The sequence below is a fragment of the Martes martes genome (genome assembly GCF_963455335.1).
Source record: "Martes martes genome assembly, chromosome: 4".
NCBI lineage: Eukaryota > Metazoa > Chordata > Mammalia > Carnivora > Mustelidae > Martes > Martes martes.
In genome coordinates, this window is record NC_137891.1 from 73,119,637 (window position 1) to 73,141,738 (window position 22,102).

Here is a 22,102-nt window from a genome sequence, read left to right on the forward strand (position 1 = left end):
CAATCAGTCATAAGTTAGGGACTTATGAGGGTTGGTACTGAACTGAATTCACTTAATTCTGATTAAGTTATAAAAACCTATCTTCATATTCATAGTTCACTTTCTTGATTAAAGGGTTATTTTTTTTAAGTAAACATTTTTTTCTGACTTTTACTAGAACTTTTAACCACATATTTTATGCTGCAGGTTAAAAAAACCTTGGATTCCCTATTTCAGTAAAAGAAGACTTAAATATTTTCAGTTCAAGAATGAACCTAAAGTATAAACCTACTTCCATCTTGAGAGAGGGGAGCAGAAGCTTCAGACAAAATTGCTGGGTTGCCAGGGTTTGCAGAAAAGGCAGTTTGAGCCTGAAAAAGAAAAGAAGAAAATTCTAACAATGCTATATATATACTTACTTAAAAGTCTTATATAATTTGTAAGTTAAGTTTAGCACTTTTTTTTTTTTTAAAGATTTTATTTACTTATCTGACAGCCAGAGATCACAAGTGGACAGAGAGGCAAGCAGAGAGAGAGTGAGGGAAGCAGGCTCCCCGCTGAGCAGAGAGCCCAATGCAGGGCTACATCCCAGGACCCTGAGATCATGACCCGAGCTGAAGGCAGAGGCCCAATCCACTGAGCCACCCAGGCGCCCCAAGTTTAGTACTTCTAAAAAGAAACTTAAACACTGAAGTCTTATTCAATAACGTTTAATTCTGGGGCATCAGGGTGGCTCAGTCAGTTGAGCATCTGACTCCTGATTTCAACTGAGGTCCTATCTCAGGGTCTGAGATCCAGTCCTGTATCTGTTCCTGCTCAGGGCAGAGTCTGCCTGAAGTTTTCTTTCTCCCTCTCCCTCTGCTCCTTCCCCACAACTGCTTGAACTTGCTCTTTCTCTAAAATAAAGAAATAAATTTTTTTAAAAAATTTAATAGTTTAATTTTAAACACTTTAATATGTTTTTCAAAGAAAATTTGCAAATCTAAAGTACATTTCATATTCTAAATATTTTAACACTATGGACATAAAATTTGACTAAGTCCCATATAGCCAATATTTCACAGTGCTGTTACAAATTAGTAAATTCGTATTTTCAAAATGTACTGTGAAATATATGACTGCACATTTTACATTTTTCATTATTTTTTATTAACTAGTCTAATGATATTTTATTTGCATAAGGAAAAAGCTCTACCATATTCATACAAGTCACATAAAACACCTAAAACACATAAAAACACCTAAAATTTAAGTACCTGCTAAGCTGTTAATATTTTGCCATTCTAGCATATCCTACTGAAATAGTATTCATCTTCATTTTAGCAACTAAAAGAAGGGGATACACTATACTAAGTAAAAAAAATTACAAAGTAGGGAAAAATACCTTATCACTGACATAAAAGAATGATTAAAATAATGTAATTTGTAACTTTAAAACAAATTTCTCAAAATCGTCTTGCAATGTATATATTTATCAAAATGCTACTCATGAGGCGCCTGGGTGGCTCAGTGGGTAAAGCCTCTGCCTTCGGCCCGGGTCGTGGTCTCAGGGTCCTGGGATGGAGCCCCTCATAGGGCTCTCAGCTCAGCGGGGAGCCTGCTTTTCCTTCTCTCTGCCTGCCTCTCTGTCTACTCTGATCTCTGTCAAATAAATAAATAAAATCTTTAAAAAAAAAAAAATGCTACTCATGCTCAAGTATGCCAGGAACTCCCCTCAGGCTGCCTTCATAGCCTATCTCTCAGTAAGTATTCCAGGACAAAATCCTTTTTCCTATACGGATAGATCTGACTTTCTAAAATAGCCATGTATCATTTAGAGACAAGATTGGTTGTATGGCCAATCTCTATTATCACTTTTTACTTAATTGGAAATATGTGGATCACATAATGAAGTTTATACTTAAACCTTAACCTAGCCCTGAAATTAATGACAAGAGTAGTCCCAAAGATGCTTGGAGTGATGTATGCTTAATTTAAGTAAGTACAGCCTATAAAAGCATTAGATTCTACTTCCCTCATTGGATTTTAAATGTTCTGATATGCTTGGTATTACATCATACTTAAGTATTTACTGTTTTACAATTTGTCACATTCTAAATTGAAATAAAATGCAATGAAAATCTCTGTAATTTTAAATAACAGTTTACAAACTCAATGTATACTGAATTTGCAAAGTTCTTTCACCAAATATCAGCTAAAAGGAGCTAGGAGCCAGTAGATTACTTCTTGGATAATCTCTAAGGAAAAAAAAAAAAAAACGAACCACTGTTCACTCAAAGGAAATAACTATCATGGCATGAAAAGACATGGAGGAAACTTCAATGCATATTATCAAGTGAAAGAAACCGATCTGAGAAGCCTGAATATAGTATGATTCCAAATGTATGACATTTTGGAAAAGGCAAACTACAGAGAGAGTAAAAAGATCAGCGGTTGCCAGAGATAAATAAAGAGGGAGGGAAAAATAGGCAAGAAATTTTAGGGCAGTATTCTGTAATAGACTTCTATATGATACTACATTCTAAACAGTACTACAATGGTGTCTATGTGTCATTATACATTTGTCAAAACAACACCAAGTATATAACACCAAGAGTGAACCCTAATGTCAACTATCGACTTTGAGTGGTAATAACATGTTAATATATGTTATCAACAGTAACAAATGCACCACTCAGGTGAGACTACTAAGAGTGGAGGAGGATGTACTGTGTGTATATGTTGGGGTAGGGGCAATTAAGATGCAAAGTCTTTGTGCCTTCCATTCAATTTTGCTATGAACCTAAAACTGCTTTAAAAAATAGAATGTAGGGCGCCTGGTGGCTCAGTCATTAAGCATCTGCCTTCGGCTCAGGTTATGATCCTAGGGTCCTGCGATCAAGCCTCATTGGGCTCCCTGCTCAGTGGGAAGCCTGCTTCTCCCCCTCCCACTCCCCTTGCTTGTATTCCCTCCCTTGCTGTGTCTCTGTCAAATAAATAAATAAAATCTTAAAAAAAAAAAAATAGAATGTAGTGAGGCACCTGGGTAATGTAGTGGGTTAAGTGCCTGACTCGCTTTCATCTCAGGTTGTACATGACCTCAGGGTTGTGAAATCGAGCCCTGAGTCCAGCTCTGCACTCAGTGTATAGTCTGCTTAAGATTCTCTCTCCCTCTACTTCTGCCTCTCCCCTGCTCACTCTCCTTTCTAGAATAAAAAAATAATAAAATGCATTAATTTTTAAAAATTGTTCTTTTTTACATTGGTTATTATTTTCTATTCTTTCACTCGTGGCTTTTATTCTTGTACAACAATACTGAAGGAAGAATACTATATATAGAAAGCTCTCTAAGAGTTATATATTTATTATGTAATCTGTAATAAAAGTAAAACAGAAAAGAAGATGGTACATCAAGGAATTAAAGACTGTATGTCATTAAATGTAGCATATTATTTCAGACCTACGTGGAATCTCAAAGTACTTAAAAAAAAAAAAAAGTAATGAGGTCCCCCAAGAAGCACACAGTTACTGCCAGAGCATGTGTGTGGAGCCATGCTCACGGTCTTAGGAGACTAGTAAAGACTGGATCTCTGTTACATCACTGTTTCTTTTTAAGATTTTATTATTTATTTGACAGAGAGAGAGAGTGTGTGAGCACAAGCAGGGGGAGTGGCGGACAAAGGAAGAGGAAGAAGCAGGCTCCTCAGGGAGCCAGGAGGCTCAATCCCAGGAATCATAACCTGAGCTGAAGGGAGACGCTTAACCGACTGAGGCACCCAGATACCACTACATGACTGTTTCTTAAAAGCTTATTTTATACAGGTGTAACTACCATAAACTTCTGTTAAGAATTCATAATGGATAGAGATTCAGGGATTTTATGATGCTAAAAGCAACAGCCTATTGCCTTTGTAAAATAGTTTACAAAATATGAGAACTGCCAGTTCACTGCTGCAACTTTGCTGTGGTGTAACTGGGGCTCAATCCCAGGACCCTGAGATCACAACCTGAGCTGAAGGCAGATGCTACATAGTTCAATTCTATAAAAACTAACAAAAAAGAATGAAAACAGATTAGTCATTCATTCACATCTGTCTGCAAATCATTATTATTTATTGCTCTGATGTCATACTGATGGCTTGTTATTCGTGAAGGCAACATATTTTAGATAAAAGCTTTTTAAAAACAAAGTATGTGTGTTCGGATGAACTCTGTAGAAATAAAAACCCCATGAGAAAAATACTGACAAAATACTGAAGAAAGAATAGAGCATTTAAGGTAACTGAACAAACCTCTTAACACTGAAGCATCAAAGCCTTTACCAGAGGAACAGATTTCAGAGATTTTACAAACCACATTTTAATATCCTCAGTGGACTTATGATGTAGAATATGTGTTCACCATGATCTCCCCCCATATTTACCCTATCACTGCTATATGTAACAATTCCACTATTATTGCTGGGGGTTTTCACCCTAGAAAGGCCAACATTTTGCCTAAAAGACACTTATACTTGACATTGCTTAAGACTTATCACAAGTTTGTAATAAATTTTTATGCCCGTTAAATAATTATTAAGAAGTAAATCTTACTTAGAGTACACTAGGGCCAAGGCCCCAAGTAAAAGGATTCTCAGTGTAAGCAGCTTTGAAGTACTACAAATTATCCCCAGCTAAACAGAATAAAAACTTACAAAACAGCCAGACTTGACCCCTATTCCCAAACTTTCTTAAGCAGAAGCATGTATTTTCAAAGCTAATATTTACTTGAAGGACTACAAAAAATTTTTGACTTCATGAAATTAGAAATACTGTAATATCTAACATTTAGACATTTAGAGAATGAATACATGAACCGTCTGCCACTTACACCTAAAAGGAAATAAATTTCTTCACTTTCATTGTGCTTTTATACTTCAAGGAGCATTTCTGTAATTTTAAACTTCAAAGTAAAGGCAAAGAATTATTTTTAAAGATAGGTCCTATCTGAAAGAACAATGTACTAATTTTAAACAAAACTATCACCATCCAGAGAGTTGAAGTGTTTTTACCAACTCAAATATGTGGTATTTAATTTAAATTTTAGTCTTAAAATCAATCTTTGTTGAAAGAGTTTAAGTACAGTTTTAAAGAAATAATATCCCATGTCCATTAATTCAGTGACAAAAAAAATTTGTAGCTTTTTCTGTAAATTTTAGTCTGCAATCAATAAACTGAAAAATGTATAAATATAAAAATGGATACATATGCTATTTAAGTTCTTTGCTTCACTTCATCTATAAGCACAATGTAGGACACTGTATATATTGAAGAAAAGTACATAAATAACTTGAACATACCTGAATAACTTTGTCTACCTTCAGGTCTTCAAGAGATGGGTACAGAGACATTTTTGCAGGATTTTTCTAAAGAAAAAAAAAAAATCCTGTAATTCTAATTTCATTGAAAAAAAAAAAAGATTTTTTTTGAAGATCTTATTTGTCAGAGAGCACATGCACACAAGCAGGGAGAGCTGCAGGCAGAGGGAGAAGCAGGCTCCCTGCTGAGCAAGAAGCTAGATGTGGAAATGAATCCCAGGACCTTGGGATCATGACCTGAGCCCAAGACAGATGCTTAACCAACTGAGCCACCAAGGCATCCCTGAAATTTAAATAGTATGTGTAAAACAGCAAAACATATAAACATCTATAAATTTTTAACATGGTAAGAAACACTTAAATTGCAAAACATGGAAAAATATGAACATCTAGCCTATACTAAAATCTGATTACTGGTTATCAAACTACATCCCCCTTCCTTACTACTACTATCAAACTATATTCACTGAAGATCTTAAATTTCCCTTCAAGGAAAAGTCCCTTAATTTCAAAAGTTTAAAAAATCAAATAGAACAGTTATGTGACTTGCCTAGCTTACATAAGTGCTTGGTAAATGAGAAAGCATTATATCTGAACAAAAACCTATAAGGGCTCCTAGACCATATCTATGAAATACACACACACACACAGATATATTCTTATATATGTATTTAGAAAAAACAATATACACCAATCATTAACAGTAATTTTATCTTTAGGACACATTAATAATACAGATAATAAAGGACTGAGAATTAAGATGGAAATTATTACATTTTAAACATTTCTATACTCTTCAGTGTTTTTTAATGACCACTGGCTTTTGTAATAATGTAAGAATTTAAAACAAAGTTCTCTAAAAGTATCACAAGGATATGTATTTGAAAATTCTGAGATGAGTATCTGGTACTTTCTTTAAACCCAACAAAACAATATAAACCAAACTGGCACAGCACAGCTGTAGAGGTTCTTGAGCTGGCTATCAATTTATTACCTATTGTCTCCAGATCCACTCATTACTGGGGGCTCTGCAAATGGAACTGGGCCCTTTAAATAATGCTCTGTGGCCAGCTAGCAGGAGGCTGAGCTTCATCAGTGTAGAGAGCTGGAGATACACTGGAGGGGAAAAGGTTTCTCATTCCAGTTTCCAGTATACCACTCCAGCCAGCCTCCTGAAGAACCTGCTTCTCCAGCACCTTGCTCCTAGCAGGAAGCAGCTTCTTAAGCACCCACTCCTTCAGTCCACAAAACCAACACCAACCCCAGCACTGTTCAGCAGCTTCTCAGCATGGTGCCACCTGCAAGGCATCTCCTCATGTGCAGCAAGTTCCAAGGTGCAGCACCTTCCTGTAACTTCCACAAGCACTCCACAGGGAGATTTCCAGTTAAGTTTGGTTATGAGAAACCAACTTCACTATCCACTGAGCAACAGCTGCACTCTCCAACAAGGCCTGGGCTGTCAGGCATGGGAAGAGGGTAGCCTCTTCTTGGGACACTCTAACTCACCCCTGAGGTTAGTAGATACTTATTAAATCTGCTTTTCCTGTATTCATTAAAGTTATCTTTACCTACTTTTTACAATTCTTGTTCCTTTAATCATGTTATAGTTAATAATACTATACATTAAATTTTTTCAGTTTAAATTACTATATGGTTTCTCTGTCTCTTGGCTGAATGCTAAATAACAGTACTTTTTAAAAAAGTTTATATACTTTGGGGCACCTGGGTGGCAAAGTCACTTAGGCAGCCAACTCATGCTTTTCGCTCAGGTCATGATATCAGGGGTCCAGACATCAGGCCCCACATGAGGCTCAGAGCTCAGTGCAGGATGCTTGAGATTCTCTCTGCCTCTCCCTCTGCCCGCCCCCCACTCATGAGCATGCTCACTCTCTTTAATAAATAAATCTTTAAGAACTCTTAAGAAATCTTAAGAAAAAAATCTTAAGGAAAAATGTATATACTTCGCACACCATAAAATTCACCTTTTTAAAGTATACAATTCTACAGTTTTAACAGATCTGCAGTTGTGCAGCCATCCCCTACCATCTAATATTAGAACACTTACATTACCCTTCCCCCAAAAACTCCATGCCTACCCATTCTACCCTCCCTCCAGCTCCAGACAACTAAAAATCTACTTTCTGCTTCTCGATTTGCCTATTCTGGACATTTAATCAAGAATTACAGAATATGGGGGAGGAGTCAAGATGGCGGAGAAGTAGCAGGCTGAGACGACATCAGGTAGCAGGAGATCAGCTAGAGAGCTTATCTAACCATTGTGAACACCTACAAATCCAACGGGAAGTCAAAGAGAAGAGCAACAATTCCAGAAACAGAAAATCGACCACTTTCTGAAAGGTAGGACCTGCAGAGAAGTGAATCCAAAGCGACAGGAAGATAGACTGCGGTGGGAGGGTCCGGCTCCCGGAAAGTGGCGGAGCAACAAAGCACAAAATTTTAGCACAGACTTTTAAAAGTCTGCTCCACGGAGGGACATCGCTTCAGAGGCTAAACCAGGGGAAACCCAGGCGGGGTCAGCATAACCCCAGGTCCCGCGGGGTCATAGAAGGACCAGGGGCGTCTGAGTGCCGCAGAGCTCGCAGGTATTAGAGCGGGGAAGCCGGCTACAGCAACAAAACCAAGGAGTGAGCTCTCAGCCCGGGGTTACCTTGTGCCTGTTGCAGGCTGGGTGGGCTCCGAGCACAGTCAGAGGCCACCTAGACGAAAGCAATCCGGCACATTTTGCCAAGTGCCAGCAATTGACTGCTTTCCTACCGGCGCGACCGCAGGACAGGGAGACGGGGCGGTTGGGCGCTTTTCTCTGAGGGCGCACTGAGGAGCGGAACCCCAAGCTCTTGTTTCCTCCGGGCCAAGAGATTGGGAGGCCGCCATCTTCATTCCTGTCCTCCGGAACTCTACGGAATGGCTCAGGGAACAAAAGCTCCCAAAAGCAAACCCGAGTGGATTACTTAGCCCGGCCCCTGGCAAGGGCGGTGCAATTCCGCCTGTGGCAAAGACACTTGAGAATCACTACAACAGGCCCCTCCCCCAGAAGATCAACAAGAAACGCAGCCAAGACCAACTTCACTCACCAAGAACAGCAGAATTCTATAGGAGGAGAAAGCAAATCCTATCTGGACAAAATGACAAGGCGAAAAAACTCACCACAAAAAAAAGAACAAGAGGCAGTACCGAAGGCTGGAGACCTAATCAATACGGACATTGGTAACATGACAGACCTAGAGTTCAGAATGATGATTCTCAAGGTTCTAGCCAGGCTCTAAAAAGGCATAGAAGATTAGAGAAACCCTCTCTGGAGAGATAAAAGCCCTTTCTGGAGAAATAAAAGAACTAAAATCTAACCAAGTTGAAATCAAAAAAGCTATTAATGACGTGCAATAAAAAATGGAAGCTCTCACTGCCAGGATAAATGAGGCAGAAGAAAGAATTAGTGACATAGAAGACCAAATGACAGAGAATAAAGAAGCTGAGCAATAGAGAGACAAACAAATACTGGACCACGAGGAGAGAATTCGAGAGATAAGCGACACCATAACACGACACAACATTATAATAATTGGGATTCCAGAAGAAGAAGAAAGAGAGAGGGGAGCAGAAGGTATATTGGAGACAATTATTGGAGAGAATTTCCCTAATATCGCAAAGGGAACAAACATCAAAATCCAGGAGATGCTAAGAACGCCCCTCAAAATCAATAAAAATAGGTCCACACCTCATCACCTGATTGTAAAATTGACAAGTCTTAGCGACAAAGAGAAAATCCTGAAAGCAGCCCGGGAAAAGAAGTCTGTAACATACAAGGGTAAAAACATTAGATTGGCAGCGGACCTATCCACAGAGACCTGGCAGGCCAGAAAGAACTGGCATGACATATTCAGAGCGCTAAACGAGAAAAACATGCAGCCAAGAATACTATATCCGGCTAGGCTATCATTGAAAATAGAAGGAGAGATAAAGAGCTTCCAGGACAAACAAAAGCTGAAAGAATTTGCAAACACCAAACCAGCTCTACAGGAAATATTGAAAGGGGTCCTCTAAGCAAAGAGAGACCCTAAAAGGAGTAGATCAGAAAGAAACAGAGACAATATACAGTAACAGTCACCTTACAGGCAATACAATGGCACTAAATTCATATCTCTCAATAGTTACCCTGAATGTTAATGGGCTAAATGCCCCAATCAAAAGACACAGGGTATCAAAATGGATAAAAAAACAAAACCCATCAATATGCTGCCTACAAGAAACTCATTTTAGACCCAAAGACACCTCCAGATTTAAAGTGAGGGGGTGGAAAACAATGTACCATGCTAATGGACATCAGAAGAAAGCTGGGTGGCAATCCTTATATCAGATCAATTAGATTTTAAGCCAAAGACTATAATAAGAGATGAGGAAGGACACTATATCATACTCAAAGGGTCTGTCCGACAAGAAGACCTAACAATCTTAAATATCTATGCCCCTAACATGGGAGCAGCCAACTATATAAGCCAATTAATAACAAAATCAAAGAAATACATCGACAGTAATACAATAATAGCAGGGGACTTTAACACTCCCCTCACTGAAATGGACAGATCATCTAAGCAAAAGATCAATAAGGAAATAAAGGCCTTAAATGACACACTGGACCAGATGGACATCACAGATCTATTCAGAACATTCCATCCCAAAGCAACAGAATATACATTCTTCTCTAGTGCACATGGAACATTCTCCAGAATAGACCACATCCTGGTCATAAATCAGGTCTCAACCGGTATCAAAAGATTGAGATCATTCCCTGCATATTTTCAGACCACAATGCTCTGAAGCTAGAACTCAGTTACAAGGGGAAATTTGGAAAGAACGCAAATACATGGAGACTAAGGAGCATCCTTCTAAAGAATGAATGGGTCAACCAGGAAATTAAAGAAGAATTGAAAAAATTCATGGAAACAAAAGATAATGAAAACACAACGGTTCAAAATCTGTGAGACACAACAAAGGCAGTCCTGAGAGGAAAATATATAGTGGTGCAAGCCTTTCTCAAGAAACAAGAAAGGTCTCAAATACACAACCTAACCCTACACCTAAAGGAGCTGGAGAGAGAACAACAAAGAAAGCCTAAACCCAGCAGGAGAAGAGAAATCATAAAGATCAGAGCAGAAATCAATGAAATAGAAACTAAAAAAACAATAGAACAAATCAACGAAACTAGGAGCTGGTTCTTTGAAAGAATTAATAAGATTGACAAACCCCCGGCCAGACTTATCAAAAAGAAAAGAGACAGGACCCAAATAAATAAAATCATGAATGAAAGAGGAGAGATCACAACCAACACCAAAGAAATACAAACAATTATAAGAACATACTACAAGCAACTCTACGCCAACAAAATTGACAACCTGGAAGAAACAGATACATTTCTAGAGACATATAAACTACGACAACTGAACCAGGAAGAAATAGATAACCTGAACAGACCCATAACCAGTAAGGAGATTGAAACAGTCATCAAAAATCTCCAAACAAACAAAAGTCCAGGACCAGACAGCTTCCCAGGGGAATTCTACCAAGCATTTAAAGAAGAATTAATTCCTATTCTCCTGAAACTGTTCCAAAAAATAGAAATGGACGGAAAACTTCCAAACTCATTTTATGAGGCCAGCATCACCTTGATCCCAAAACCAGACAAGGATCCCACCAAAAAAGAGAATTACAGACCAATATCCTTGATGAACACAGATGCAAAAATTCTCACCAAAATACTGGCCAATAGGATCCAACAGTACATTAAAAGGATTATTCACCACGACCAAGTGGGATTTATTTCAGGGCTGCAAGGTTGGTTCAACATCCGCAAATCCATCAATGTGATACAATACATTAATAAAAGAAAGAATAAGAACCATATGATACTCTCAATAGATGCTGAAAAAGCATTTGACAAAGTGCAACAACCCTTCCTGATAAAAACTCTTCAAAGTGTAGGGATAGAAGGCACATACCTCAATATTATCAAAGCCATCTATGAAAAACCCACTGCAAATATCATTCTCAATGGAGAAAAACTGAAATCTTTTCCGCAAAGGTCAGGAACACGGCACGGATGTCCATTATCACCACTGCTGTTCAACATTGTACTAGAAGTCCTAGCCTCAGCAATCAGACAACAAAAAGAAATTAAAGGCATGCAAATTGGCAAAGAATAAGTCAAACTATCACTCTTTGCATGTGATATGATACTATATGTGGAAAACCCAAAAGGCTCCACTCCAAAACTGCTAGAACTTGTACAGGAATTCAGTAAAGTGTCAGGATATAAAGTCAATGCACAGAAATCAGTCGCATTTCTTTACACTAACAACAAGACAGAAGAAAGAGAAATTGAGGAGTCAGTCCCATTTACAATCGCACCCCAAACCATAAGATACCTAGGAATAAATCGAACCAAAGAGGCAAAGAATCTATACTCAGAAAACTATCAAGTACTCATGAAAGAAATTGAGGAAGACACAAAGAAATGGAAAAATATTCCATGCTCATGGATTGGAAGAACAAATATTGTGAAAATGTCTATTCTACCTAAAGGAATCTACACATTTAATGCAATCTCTATCAAAATCCCATCCATTTTTTTCAAAGAAATAGAAAAAATAATCCTAAAATTTATATGGAACCAGAAAAGACCTCAAATAGCCAAAGGGATACTGAAAAAGAAAGCCAAAGTTGGTGGCATCACAATTCCAGACTTCAAGCTCCATTACAAAGCTGTCATCTTCAAGACAGTATGGTACTGGCACAAAAACAGACATATAGATCAATGGAACAGAATAGAGAGCCCAGAAATAGACCCTCAACTCTATGGTCAACTAATCTTCAACAAAGCAGGAAGGAATGTCCAGTGGAAAAAAGACAGCCTCTTCAACAAATGGTGCTGGGAAAATTGGACAGCCACATGCAGAAAAATGAAATTGGACTATTTTCTTACACCACACACGAAAATAGACTCAAAATGGATGAAGGACAATGTGAGAAAGGAATCCATCAAAATCCTTGAGGAGAATGCAGGCAGCAACCTCTTAGACCTCAACCGCAGCAACTTCTTCCTAGGAACATCGCCAAAGGCAACAGAAGCAAGGGCAAAAATGAACTATTGGGATTTCATCAAGATCAAAAGCTTTTGCACAGCAAAGGAAACAGTTAACAAAACCAAAAGACAACTGACAGAATGGGAGAAGTTATTTGCAAACGACATATCAGATAAAGGGCTAGTATCCAAAATCTATAAAGAGCTTATCAAACTCAACACCCAAAGAACAAATAATCCAATGAAGAAATGGGCAGAGGACATGAACAGATATTTCTGCAAAGAAGACATCCAGATGGCCAACAGACACATGAAAAAGTGCTCCACATCACTGGGCATCAGGGAAATACAAATCAAAACCACAATGAGATACCACCTCACACCAGTCAGAATGGCTAAAATGAACAAGTCAAGAAATGACAGATGCTGGTGAGGATGCGGAGACAGGGGAACCCTCCTACACTGCTGGTGGGAATGCAAGCTGGTGCAACCACTCTGGAAAACAGTGTGCAGGTTCCTCAAAAAACTGAAAATAGAGCGACCCTATGACCCAGTGATTGCACTACTGGGTATATATCCTAAAGATACAAACGTGGTGCTCCGAAGGGGCACCTGCACCCGAATGTTTATAGCAGCAATGTCCACAATAGCCAAACTGTGGAAAGAACCTAGATGTCCATCAACAGATGAATGGATAAAGAAGATGTGGTATATATACACAATGGAATACTATGCAGCCATCAAAAGAAATGAAATTTTGCCATTTGCGACGACGTGGGATGGAACTAGAGGGTATCATGCTTAGCAAAATAAGTCAATCGGAGAAAGACAACTATCATATGATCTCTTTGATATGAGGAAGTGGAGAAGCAATGTGGGGGGGTTGGGGGGAGGTAGGAAAAGAAAAAATGAAAGAAGATGGGATCGGGAGGGAGACAAACCATAAAAGACTCAATCTCAAAAAACAGACTGAGGGTTGCTGGGGGGAGGGGGGACGGGAGAGGGTGGTGGGGATATGGACATGGGGGAGTGTATGGGCTATGATGAGTGCTGTGAAATGTGTAAACCTGGCAACTCACAGACCGGTACCCCTGGGGATAAAAATACATTATATGTTTATTAAAATAAAATTCAGAAAAAAAAAAAAAAGAATCACAGAATATGAGGACTTTTGGATCTGTTTCTTTTTCACTTAACGTAACACATTCAAAGTTCATCCATGCTATAGCATGTACCAGTACTCCATTCCTTTTTATGACTGACAAACATTCCACACTATGGACATGCTACATTTTGGGTATCCATTTATCAGTCAGTAACATTTTGGGTTTTCACACTTTTTGACTATTAAGGATAATGCTACTAATGATGCTAATGAACATTTACATCCAAGTCTTTATGTAAACACATACGTGTTTAATTCTCTTGGTATTCAGCTAAGAGTAGAGTTGCTGGGTCACATGGTAACTCTGTTTCACTTTTTGAGGAACTGCCAAACTGGATTCCAAAGTAACTGTTCCACTTTACATTCCCACCAGCGACATGTAAGGGAGAGTTCCAATTTCTCCGTATCTTTGCCAATACTTGCTATTATCTTTTTTATTACAGCCACCTTCCTGTGAAGCAGCATCCCACTGCAGTTTTGATTTGTATTTCTCTAACAGCCAATGATGTTCAGCACCTTTTCATCTGCTTATTGGCCATCTGTAGATCTTTGGAAAAATGTCAATTCAAATTCATTGTCTGAGTTACTAATTTTTCTTTTCTTTTTTTTTTTTTTTCTTAATTTTCCTGGGCTAGAACCTCGAATAAAAATGCCAAATAAAAATGGCCCAATACAGGGGTGCTTGGGTGTCTCAGTCAGTTAAGTGTCTGCCTTCCACTCAGGTCATGATCTCAGGGTCCTGGGATTGTTCCCACATCAGGCCTGAATCTACTTCTCCCTCTCCCTGCCCACCCTACTCATGCTCTCACCCCTGCCTTTCTCTCTCAAAGAAATAAAGTAAACCTTAAAAAAAAAAAAAAAGGCCTGATATAGTTTTTAAGGAGAACATAGGGCTTGTATCTGTGAATAAAACACAAATTCATGATAAAGCACAGTAAGAAATTGTTTAATTCTATTAATCCAGGGAAACAAAATGCACTACCTTTTACGCTGAGTGAAATAAGCCAAGCAGAGAGAGTCAATTATCATATGGTTTCACTTATTTGTGGTGCATAACAAATAACATGGAGGACATGCAGAGATGGAGAGGAGAAGGGAGTTGAGGGAAATTGGAAGGGGAGGTAAACCATGAGAGACTATGGACTCTGAAAAACAACCTGAGGGTTTTGAAGGGGTTGGGGGTGGGAGGTTGGGGGAGCCAGGTGGTGGGTATTAAGGAGGGCACGTATTGGATGGAGCACTAGGTGTGGTGCAAAAACAAAGAATACTGCTACGCTGAAAAGAAATTAAAAAAAAAAAAAAAAAAAAAGAAAAATTGTATCCCCCCAAAAAAAATCATTAAGCTTCCTTCTTAAACATGTTTTATTTACATTTCCAATCATTTTATCGACATCATAAAATCATTTTACATTCACTGGAATAAATGTTGACTTTTAATCTAGTACTATCACTATTTTTGGTTTCTACTTCTAGTTCTGCCACTGGCCACCTACAAGATCCCCCTTTCCTTATGAAAAATGAACTGGATGAGTGATAAATTTAAAAACTCAGTGAGCAGTTTTCTCAAACATTTTCATCATAGAAGCTTTTCCTTAAACAAATATTAACCAAAATTGTCTGAACAACTCTTAGTTCACTCATTCCCCAGAAGTTACTTCATACTCACAAACACTCAAACTTAATCCCAGGAAAGAAATGTGCTTTTCAGACATTCTTTAAATAACAAATATAACACATTATGATAAAGATTCAGTTTCAGGTTTGCTCTAAGTATGTGACCTTAATCAACTCATCATTCTTCTAAAATATAAAGGATTTCTCAATGATTTTACTTTACAAACTATTTTTATGGCCTCATTTCATATCATTTCTTTCTAATAAGCATTACAACATTCTAGCCACAAACTACTTGCTATTTACCACACTGGTTGAGTTCTTTGCTCTGTACCTGCAAAAACTTGCTTTCTCTTCCTGGAATGTACTTGAGGACTTCTCTCAGAATCTCAGTCAAGAGCCACTTCTGTAATGATACCTCTAATGACCTCAGTCTAACATTGTTTCTCTCACTTCAGAAGTTTCACTCTGCATTTTATGATATAGTGAGTTTCTCTGCTCTTGAGATCAAGGCCTTAATTTCTTATTTATCTAGCATGATTCCTTATTAAAAGAAGTCAAACGTTTGTTAAATTTTGACCAATATTATCAAAATAGCAGTAAACAAGATATATTCAAACATTCATTGAAAAGTTCAAATTTTCTGGGCGCCTGGGTGGCTCAGTGGTTAAAGCCTCTGCCTTCAGCTCGGGTCATGATCCCAGGGTCCTGGGATCGAGTCCCGCATCGGGCTCTCTGTTCGGCAGGGAGCCTGCTTCCTCTTCTCTCTCTGCCTGCCTCTCTGCCTACTTGTGATCTCTGTCTGTCAGATAAATAAATAAAATCTTTAAAAAAAAAAAAAAAGTTCAAATGTTTTAAATCTTTCATGTCTACGTCTTGGAACACAAACTGTTCAAAGCTTTCAGGGAGAATAATAAATTTCTTGTATTATTTTTCTGAAGGGGTCCATTAACTTATATGAGTTAATTTTTGATCTAATGTCAAAAATAATTAGCCCTTTTTGAAGAACTACCAAACTACCTTTGAAAAATCCTTTCAAGTATGACTGGAATTTCAGAATGACCAATAATGAGACTTAAGGGGATTGTGAAAATTATTCTACTACATCAGTATGTGAATTCCTCATTTTACTTTCACTTGAAACTCCTCTCACATGCTGTTGTTGTGCTGACTACAGAATTTTGTTTCTAGGCCTCTCCTTCAGCTAAGAATCAATAACAAGGTATAGATACTACTGACCCTGAGATTAGTAGGCAAAACGTCTTGCCATCTACTCTACCAGAGTTTAGCACAGCATTCCTAATAGCTTTGTTTCACTAGTCTAATTCCTGGAAAGAACTGGTGTCTCCACTTACCCAGAGCCCAGGTTTGGCCCACTCTAAACTCTTTGCAACCTCACAGACTCTCAACTCTCTCCATGCATAATGAAAGGTCTCTGCACCCAATGCATCCCTAGGCCTTAGAAAATAACCCCCAATTTAGTTTCTACTAAGAGGTTTCTCAGGGCTTGGAATATTTACAGGGTTTCTTTAGAACATCTAAAAATAAAAAATACCTGACTATTCTGCCTCAGTATCAACTTTCCCATTTGACTCTCCATCTCCTCAAGGTAATGTCAGGGCAGCTTCTTTGGAGTCTTTATGTATGTACAGTCTCCGTAACTCAAATACCGTATGTAATATTTTGGAACATCTAGTTAATTTGCTTTCCAGCTTCAACACTCTGGTTAATGAGGTAGGAAACATACTAGTAAAGTTTTCCAGATACTATCACCTAGAATGGCAATACATATAATTTTCTGAGTTGTTGATCTCACTCCCTCAATCAAACCAACTGCTACAACTAGTCTCCATTTTTTAAAAAAAATGACGAGTGATTAAGTTAAAATGGTATTTGTTTATTTAATCCCAGCTGTTAAAAAAAAAAATCATAAGACGATGAAAATTCGGGACTGTAGAATCCGTGATCTTCAACTATAGTTACAACACTCCTGGTACTCTACCTTTTGTAGCTGCTGCCCAGAAGACAATCCTTGTTTGCCTGGCTCTGGTGGCCAGCCTGACTTAAATTCATCAATCCCGTAAGACTCTAACAAACAGTACAGCTGTTAATAGGCTATCTTCCCCAGGGCACAAGGCAGACACAGCAGACTGAAATAAATCCCACCCCCCCCCAAGTCTTTCTATGAAAGAAGTTGATTAGCTTATCTTCATAGCTGTGGCCTTAAAGTATAGCCTTCTAATTAAACACACATCCAAGGGCTGACTACAATTGTCCCCAGAAACGGGGAGGCCTGTGGGTGCCATCTAGGCACTCTCCCTTTGCCCCTTATCAGGTCGCTGGTGTCTCCTAGAAAGAAGCTGAAGTACAGGCTGCCCATAAGGCACATCCCCAGATAAACAGGCTTTAGTAGCCAGGAAGCCTGTATTCACAGGTTCAAAGGACTATAACAAAAACAACAACAACAAAAGTGAACTGGCTATCACTCTAGGGCACAAAACAGAATGAGCAGACAGAAATCTTCCCCTGAAAGAAGTATTTTGCATACTTTAAAAGTTGCTGCCTGAAGGTCTAGCTTCCAATCAGTCTGAATCTAGGACCTGAGATTCTCCCTTTTGGAACTTGGACCGATCTCGGCATACCATCAACTACCAGGAGCAACTAAGAATAAAGTAGGCCGCTTGGACAATTAAAAAAGTTTTGATACACAACCAAGAACTGAATTAAATGATGCGATCCATCTCTTCTATGCTCTGTGTCACTCAAGAGTAAGAAAGACGGTTTTTTAATCTAATCACTGAAATCAACAGAAAGTCAAGGAAAATGGAGAAACAAAGGAATATTCCAAGAGAACAAGATATAACTTCAATAAAAGACCTTAATGAAATGAAGATAAAAAATACACCTGACAACTCAAAATAACAGATATAGAGATGCTCACCTAGCTCAAGAGAACAATGGGTGAAAAAAGTGAAAATTTCAAAAGAATAGATATAAAAGTACCAAGTAGAAGTCACAGAGCTAAAAAATACAATAAGATAACTGAAAATACAACAGAAGGATTCAACAACAGGTTAAATTAAGTAGAACATAGAATTCATGAACTCAAAAACTGAGTAGTACCACTAATCCAATCAGAGCAGCTGCAGCAACAACAACAACAACAACAACAACAAAGGATGGGTGAGGGAGTAAAGATGGCTTAAGAGACTAACAGGACATCAACAAAACCAACATTCCCACTATAAGGGTCCCAGAAGAAGGCAGAAAGGGGCAGAAGAACACTTACTTGAAAAAATAAATGGCTAAAACTTCCCTAACCTGAGAAAGGAAACAGATATACTGATCCAGGAAGTCCAAAAGGGTCCAAATAACATGAACCCAAAGAAACCCACATCAAAAAACATTATGATGTCAAACGTTTTAAAAAAAGAGAGAGAATCTTAAAAGCAGAAGGAGAAAAAAAACAGGTTATGTACAAAGGAACCGCAATAAGACACTAAGCACACTTTTCAGCTGAAACTCTGCAGGCCAGAAAACATGCCATAATATAAAGAAAAAAACTGCCATCAAAAATACTCTACTAGGTGGGAACCTGGGTCGCTCAGTGGGTTAAAGCCTCTGCTCTCAGCTCAGGTCATGATCCCAGGGTCCTGGGATCGAGTCCCACATCGGGCTCTCTGCCGAGCAGAGAGCCTGCTTCCTCCTCTCTCTCTGCCTGCCTCTCTGCCTACTTGTGATCTCTGTCTGTCAAATAAATAAATAAAATCTTAAAAAAAAAAAAAACAAAAAAAACTCTACTAGGTAAAACTCTCCTTAAGAACTGAAGGAGTTGGGAACCTGGGTGGCTCAGTGGGTTAAAGCCTCTGCTTTCGGCTCAGGTCATTATCCCAGGGTCCAGGGATCGAGTCCCGCATCGGGCTCCCTGCTCAAGAGGGAGCCTGCTTCCTCCTCTCTCTCTTCCTGCCTCTCTGCCTACTTGTGATCTCTGTCTGTTAAATAAATAAATACAATCTTTAAAAAAAAGAAAAAGAAAAAGAAAAAGAACTGAAGGAGTAGATACCTGGGTGGCTCAGTTGGTTAAGCAACTGCCTTCAGCTCAGGTCATGATCCTGGAGTCCCATAATCGAGTCGGCCATCAGGCTCCCTGCTCAGTGGGGAGTCTGCTTCTCTCTCTGACCCTCTCCCCTCTCATGCACTCTCTTTCTCTCTTAAATAAATAAATAAAATCTTTAAAAAAAAAAAATTGAAGGAGAGATAAGTTTTCCAGATAAGCAAAAGCTAATGGGATTCATCACCACTAGATGTGTCTTACAAGGAACCAAAGGGTGCTAATTACAGGAAAATATAAGAAAGTATGAATCTCACTAGCAAAAATAAATATATTGTAAAATTCAGAATTATCTAGTGCCATAAAGATACAATCACTTGCAAAGCTAGTATGAATGCTAAAAAACAAAAGTAAAAATAACTAAGTATAATAATTTGCTAAAGAATATACAAGAGAAAAATAAGTCTGACATCAAAAATAAAATGTAGAGATGAGGATGCTCACTCTTGTCACTTTTACTCAATACAGTATTGGAAGTCCTCGCCAGAGCAATTAGGTAAGGAAAAAAAGGCATCAAAACTGGAAAGGAAGAAGTTGAAACTGTCTGTATTGTGGGTGATATATTATGTTTGGAAAGCCTAACGACTCCCATCAAAAAACTGAGCTAATATACAAGTTCAGTAGAATTATAGGATTAAAAAAAAATCAATATAGCATTATTATAGGATTAAAAAAAATCAATATACAAAAATCACCTGTTTCTACATACTAATAAGCTAAAAGAGAAATTAAGGGAAAAAATTCCACTTACAAATGCATCCAAAAAATAAGATATTTAGAAATAAATTTAATCAAAGAGATGAAAGACCTGTAAACTGAAACCATAAAACAAGGATGAAAAAAACCAAAGACAAAACAAACAAAAAGATATTCTATGCTCATGGACTGAAGGACTTAATATTGTCCAATCTATAGATCTATAGATTTAATACAATCTATAGATTTAATTTAAGCAATCTATAGATTTAATACAATCTCTGCAAAAATTCCAATAACATTTTCAAAGGACTAAAATTTTAAAAATCCTAAAATTTTATCTTGAAAGAACAGGCTAGAAGCGGCACACTTCCAGATTTCAAATTACCTTATAAAGCTATAGTAATCAAAAGGGTATGCTAAAAACAGACATACAGATCAATGGAACAAAAAAGCCCGAAATAAACCCACACATGTGTGGTCAATTAACTTATGACAAAGAAGCAGGAATATACAATGAAGAAAGTGCTGAAAAAATTAGACAAACACATGCAAAACAATTAAACCGGACCAGTATCTTATACCATACACAAAAATCAACTCAAAATGGATTAAGGACTTGAACTTAGGCCTAAAAACCCCTAGAAAAAAGATATAGATGACAAGCTCCTCGACATTGGTCTTGGTGACGATTTTTTTTTATATAACACCAAAAGCAAATGCAGCAAAAGAAAAATAAACAAGTGGAGACTATGTCAAACTAAAAAACCTCTGCAGAGCAAAGAAAACAGTCAATAAACTAAAAGGCAACTTACAAAACAAGAGAAAATACTTCCAAGTCATATATTTGATAAGGAGTTAATATCCAAAATAACTCAAGACCAAAAAACCAAAAAAAATAAATTATTCAAAACTGGACAGAGGAGCCAAACAGACGTTTTTCCAAACACCTATAGATGGCAAACGTGTATATGAAAAGATGCTCAACATCATTAATCATTAGGGAAATGTAAATCAAAATGAGAATGAGGTACACCACCTATTAGAATGGCTATTATCAAAATGACAAGAAATAGGGTATTAAATACTCTGAGGTATTTATCTGAAGGAAAAAAACACCAACTTAAAGATACCTGCATCTCTATGTTCCAGGCAGCACCATTTAAAATAGCCAAGATGGAAGCAAGCTGTGTCCACAAAGGATGAATAGGTTAAAAAAAAAAAAATGTAGTAAATATACACAATGGAATATTTTTCAGCCATAACAAAAAAATCTTGCCATTCATCTATGGATGAATGGATAAAGAAAATATGAGACTACACAAACACACACAATGGAGTTTTAAGCCATTAAAAAAAGAGGGGTATCTTGCTATTTGTGACAACATGGGCAGACCTTAAAGGCATTATGCTATGTGAAATAAGTCAAAACTGTAACCATATGACCTCATTTATATGTGAAATCTAAACAACAAAAATACTCATTAACACAGAGAATAGATTAGTGATTCCCCGAGATGGGAGGGAGGTGGGAAAGGAAAAAGATGGCAAATGGGGAAAGGGAATCATAAGGCACAAAACTTCCACTTATAAAATAAGTAAGTCTCGAAGATGTAATGTACAGGATGATGACTGGAGTTAATAATGCTGTCCTGTATATTTGAAAGTTGCTAAGAGAGTAAATCTTAGAAGTTTTCACCACAAGGAAAAAAACCGTGTGGTGACAGATGTTAACTAGACTTACTGTGATCATTTCACATTATGTACAAATATAGAATCACTATGTTGTATACGTAAAACTAATATAATGGTTATAGCTCTATTATACCTGAATTTTTAAAGATTTTAAAAATTAAAAAATATACTGGGGGGAGGAAAAAAAAAAGCCAAGTCTTAGTCTCAGCTCTGCCACAACTACGTTTCTTTCTATCAACTTCACAGATGATACAGTAAATCAACAAAGTACCTATTCTGTAAGTCAAAAAATTTAGAACACATTCTTCTTTAAGTATCTGCCACTAGTGCTATGTTCCTGGAACTCTTCAATAGCAAAGGGCTTAAATGTTCTAGTCCCATAAATTACTTTCATAGGAAAGCAGCATATCAAAT

General features: G+C 37.7%; 1 protein-coding gene across 4 annotated transcripts in view; it reads right to left on the reverse strand.

Moving 5' to 3' along the window:
* Nucleotides 1–22,102, reverse strand: part of SDCBP (syndecan binding protein) — a 45,746-nt gene that overhangs the window by 13,659 nt on the left and 9,985 nt on the right. For 2 of the 4 annotated variants that reach the window (XM_080801193.1, XM_080801194.1), the window contains exons 2-3: nucleotides 5,297–5,362; nucleotides 272–350 (exon numbers count right to left, since the gene is read on the reverse strand). In XM_080801193.1, the coding sequence (XP_080657319.1) occupies nucleotides 272–350; nucleotides 5,297–5,347 (130 nt within the window). In that variant the 5' untranslated portion in view covers nucleotides 5,348–5,362. Of the gene's footprint in view, nucleotides 1–271; nucleotides 351–5,296; nucleotides 5,363–21,126; nucleotides 21,179–22,102 lie in introns of those variants that run through there. The other 2 variants (XM_080801192.1, XM_080801191.1) reach the window with 2 other exon arrangements.